We start from the raw sequence: 4,713 nt of genomic DNA on the forward strand, positions 1-4,713 counted from the left end.
CTCTTTGAGTGACCACTGTTTTCTGAAAATGTGTCCTGGCTTGATTGGATAGTAAATTTGACTTTGGTGGGATTGTTCAATAATTTAGTGCTACCTGTTTTCTGAAAAAGGCAAATACAATCCTAGGAAACAATTGCAGAGCAGACAACAATTAGATCATTAATATACTAATGAATAGTCTGGTTTGGAGGGGAGGAGGAATGAATGGGGAGATAATTTAAAGGCTTTACTTCCCCAGGGATATAATTAATGCTAATTCAAAAATCTTAACGTTCCTCTGTATCTGTTGATGCTGTTCCTTGTAGAACTGTTAAGCTGTTTTGTTATAGCACATCCATAGGAGAATGTGATGATGATGTTCATGTGGATACATTCATAGTGTAGGGATCTCCCTTCCTGGTTTACAGTATTTGCTAACCATGTTTGTTTAGTCCTCAGTGTCAGTCCTTGTAACTTAGGAAGTGTCTTTGAAATAAGTTTTGCAGTTTCAGCTGCAGTCACCCAAATGTTGTAGACTGGTGCTTTTTCCCCCTCTCCCACTTGTTAGGGCTACACAGTTAAGACTCTTCCACAGCTCTTAATTACTTTTATTGAAAGTTTACAAAGTAAACAATTTCAAAATACTGCCTGTAAACTTTAAGATCAATTGTATTACCATGCATTTTGACTGTGGCAATAGACAAGTAGAGCTGTACAGTAACTATCACTTGTCAGCAAAGGAAAGCGTCTGTTAGGTTATGTAGTTAGTGCTAGTGATGGTGGAACAAACTTGTATCATTAGTGATGCTCAATGTGACACCTTGTGGGGCAAATATACTCCAAACTCAGGATCAGTTTGTGTGAGCTGCTCCTGTGGACAGCACAATAGCAGAAACACTCTTGGGCAGTAGGAAGGCTGTAAATTGTAACAGACTTTGAGTCATGCCAGTTATGATGCATAACCTGGGAAATAGCTAAACACTTCAAGTGATACTTTCTTGACCACTAATGACATGCTGGATGGAAAGATTCAATGGGTGGGGCAGGGGAAAACAACACTTAAAAAAAAAAAAAAAATCTAGCCAGAAGTAGTAAAAGTCCAACTGTAAATGTTTTAAAAATTCCTGGAAGTTTACTTAAAGCTCTGTCATGGGTCTCATACACTACTTAGGCTTACTCTATCTGTACAGCAAAACATTGAGTAATACCTTCAGCCCTGTAAGGAGTAGAGTTTTGACTTCAGTAGATTCCTGCCCATGCAGGATCCTGGTGGGGGGCAGGAAGTCAGTGCTAATGCCTAGTGAAACTCTTCCAGTGGATAAGTTACCAGTTCTTGTATCTCCTATTACAAAGCTCAAAACCCTTTTATACTTCTGTTCCTGGACTTTTTTTCAACTAAATATTCCACTCTCTTTTGTCTCCATCACCTTTTTCACTCAAATCAGTTCTCCCTTACCTGCTACAGCTGCTTAGCTTTTCTGGTAACATCACTGTTGTGCTGCCTCCTGTCTCATGCTTTTCCTGTATTTACTTTTTTTCATTGGTCATGTCTTGTCTGGCTTGCCACTAAGTGGGGAGGGGAAAGCATCCTAGACTTAATAACTGAGACTCTTGGTGTCTTAGAGTGGGTTTGGGATAAGATGTAGCAGATCCAAGATTAATGCTTTATGAAATCCCAGTAATATTTACAGTTATTAAAAGTGACAGAGCCTGAACTCTAATTATTAGCAATGAAAGTTATGTTTTGTTTTTAGCACTTCAACACTAGTGCCCCATTACCAGAAAATATACTGTTGGTGTTATTTTTCCCAAAGAGCTTTAAGAAATGACCTTTCTTTTAATTGCTGTGACTTTTCCAGCTATGTGGATGATTGTATTTTTACATATTCATAAATATCTACATTTGTGCCTACTTACCAGTATTCCATAAACATCTGCAGGTATCGCAATACTTGCTTTTTGGTGCTCCCACCAAAATACAAAATGTACTACTTTTCAGCCTGCCTACTTTTCACATCAAAATGTCAGGATGAATTTTGGCCTTTCGTGGACACAGTAGTTTTATGAAGGCTTTCCTAAAGCTCATGTGACACAGTGGGTAGAGAATAGGGTTAATGGCCGAGTTCACCCACAGAAGCCAGAATGAGATCTCATAGAGGGAATAGTGCACACAGTGCCCATGGCAGGCTGCCCTGATGATCATCAGGAGTGTGTATGGAGCCCAGCACAACCCAAACACACAGACAATAACAGCTAAAGACTTTGCTACTCTTCTATCCCGGGAAAGTCTAAATCTGTTTGCCATAGTGTTAGCAGTGTCCACTTTGCTGCTGGGGTGGCAAAGGCTTTCTGTTGCTTTGAAGAAGCCTTTTGTGGGATGCCTGGTATTTACATCCACCTGGAGGGGTGGAAGGTCATGACTGACATTCAGATTTGATGGCTGATTGCCAAGCTCAGCTGTGGCCTGAAGCCTTGGAGCGTTTCTTGGGGGAAGGAGGCTGCTTGCTCTCTTCTCGTGTTTGTCTCTGTTAGCTGGCTTTACAAAAAATATAGTGTGCTCCCTTTTTCCCCCCTGGAAATGCGTTTCACAGTCCTCTTGAGCAGGTGAGAGGTTTTCATTTCTGAGCAATGTGCGTTTCCTGATGTTGAGGTAAATGCTTAAATTAAAGTACATAACAGTGATGAAAGGTGTAAAGAATTCAATAGTAGAGGCAATCATTAGGAAATACCAGTTGTAGAAGAATTCTGCATGACATTCTCCCTCAGGGAGGATGCTCTTTTGTGCAATGTGCTCCCAGCTGAGAATGGCTGGCCCATAGAGGAGAAAAGCAGCAATCCATACAGTCATCATCTTCAGTCCTGCATTTCTGGTCATCCCTTGCTGAGCCCTGTAGCTGACCTGAGGGACAGAAATCACATACATTACACGCATCTCAGAAAGTTATGTGGCTGCTTTGGAACATGGCCCTCAGTCACTTGTGAGGGCTGGTGAGAGACTGTTTTTGGGATGAGGGTTGTACCAAGCTTACTGGTAGCACAGAAAAGTTATTTCTGAAATATGCCTTCCAAGAAACCTTATCAAGGTGACTGAGTAAGTTCTGAGAATGGTGCTCAGATCTTAAAAGCTAGCAAACCAAGTCTCCTTCAAAGCAAATAACCACTGCTCTTCCTAGAATTGGTTGTCACCAGTTGCTTCATATTTAATTGCATTACCTGTGATACCTGTTTACAGGATGGTTGGAAAAGTGACCCTTTATTTGGACTTCGTAAATCATTTGAAATACGTAAAACAGTTTGAATTCACAGAACATCATGCAAGCTTTTTGCTTTCTACTTTGTAGAGAGACTTTTTTTCTTAATGCGAAAATCACACAAAAAAATTTTAATATACATCATCTTTTTCTGTTTGATATACTTAATTTCATTCTTTCATGAAGTACTTGCAGTATTGCTATTTGCAGTTAAGGTGTATAGATGGAGTTGTGGTCTGCAAAGTACTTTACGGAAGAATAACTGATTTCCATTATTTGGAAAATAGAGAAGCTAAGGTGCAAAAACAGTAAGTGTGTCAGTAATACTGAGTCAGTAAGCCATATGAGCAACAGCATTCATCAGAATCTTAGTCATGATCTCCTACTTCTCTGTTCTGATTCCCTGGGGTACTGGACTCAAGCAGTGGCTTGGAATTCACCCTTCACATCTCCACAGTGTTGTCGCACAGTGTTTGGAATATGAAATCCTCAGCCTGAAATTCTGTACAGGATTCGTATTTACTGCCCCCATCTGTGGGCCTTGATCTCCACAGCCAGTGCTGTTCTGGTAGAGGAGCCACAAAGCTGAGGAAACCTGAGTGTGTCTGAATTGGGTCTGATTTTGGAGTCCTTAACAAAAATACAAGTGATTTCAGGAGCAGTCTTGGAGAAAGTTACTATATTCATTGAGATGGAGAATAATTTGGAACTTCACATATTCCTGTTCATATGTTCTCATATTGCCCTAACCCAACAGTCATTTTCTGTACTCTTGCTTGGGGAGGGATTTTTACATGAGGGATTAATTTGAAGTATTTTAAAGTGGATGATTTTTTTCATTTATTATGACCAGTTTCCGTTTCTGTTTCTGAAACCATCTAGTTTATATATTTATACTATGTGCATAGTCATGAGAGACTGGTTTATGAAAGAAAAATTCATGGCTAATTCAGAACCTAGACAATAAAGGAATTCTGAGTGTTGACTGTTTAAGAATTAATCTGTTCATTTCTCCCTCTTCGAAAAGAAGCTGGTAAAACACCAAGGTGCATATAAACTGCTGCATTGATTCTCCAGCCTCTTTGTACTGTTTGTGATACACAATGAGCAACGAAACTAAATGCGCATTTTAAGAAAATGTGGGTGGAACATAATCAGGAAGTGTGTGTAGAAGTGTGAAACCTATTAACAGGTAAAATGTGTTATTTTGACATCATCCAAAATACTTTTAGGCCTTATGGCCTAGGTGAAAATGAAGTGCAAAGTCTAATCTTCCCTTCTTAATAACTGGCATGCTCCAGGCATGGCTTGAGCTATTTCTGTGTCTCTTACATCGAAATAGCATTTGCATCCTGTGAAAGATTTTAAATTATAATCTGCCACTTTTGACCCAGACACGGCTGTACACATGGAATTCCCCTGACAGTTTGATACCCACTGCAAGGAGGTCTCCGCCTTGTGCCACGGCTGGGCTGTGGCTCGG

At 40.0% G+C, this 4,713-nt stretch overlaps 1 protein-coding gene across 1 annotated transcript in view; it reads right to left on the bottom strand.

The window, feature by feature from the left end:
• Positions 1 to 1,990: 1,990 nt before the first annotated feature.
• LOC103620207 (histamine H3 receptor) overlaps positions 1,991 to 4,713 on the bottom strand; it is a gene marked incomplete at its 5' end in the record, with an annotated part of 3,597 nt that continues 874 nt past the window's right edge. Inside the window, one exon of the mRNA XM_017740830.1 lies at positions 1,991 to 2,878. Coding sequence (XP_017596319.1) covers positions 1,991 to 2,878 — 888 coding nt within the window. The remainder of the gene's footprint in view (positions 2,879 to 4,713) is intronic.

The sequence above is a fragment of the Corvus brachyrhynchos genome, unplaced genomic scaffold (genome assembly GCF_000691975.1).
Source record: "Corvus brachyrhynchos isolate BGI_N302 unplaced genomic scaffold, ASM69197v1 scaffold26, whole genome shotgun sequence".
Taxonomy (NCBI): Eukaryota; Metazoa; Chordata; class Aves; order Passeriformes; family Corvidae; genus Corvus; species Corvus brachyrhynchos.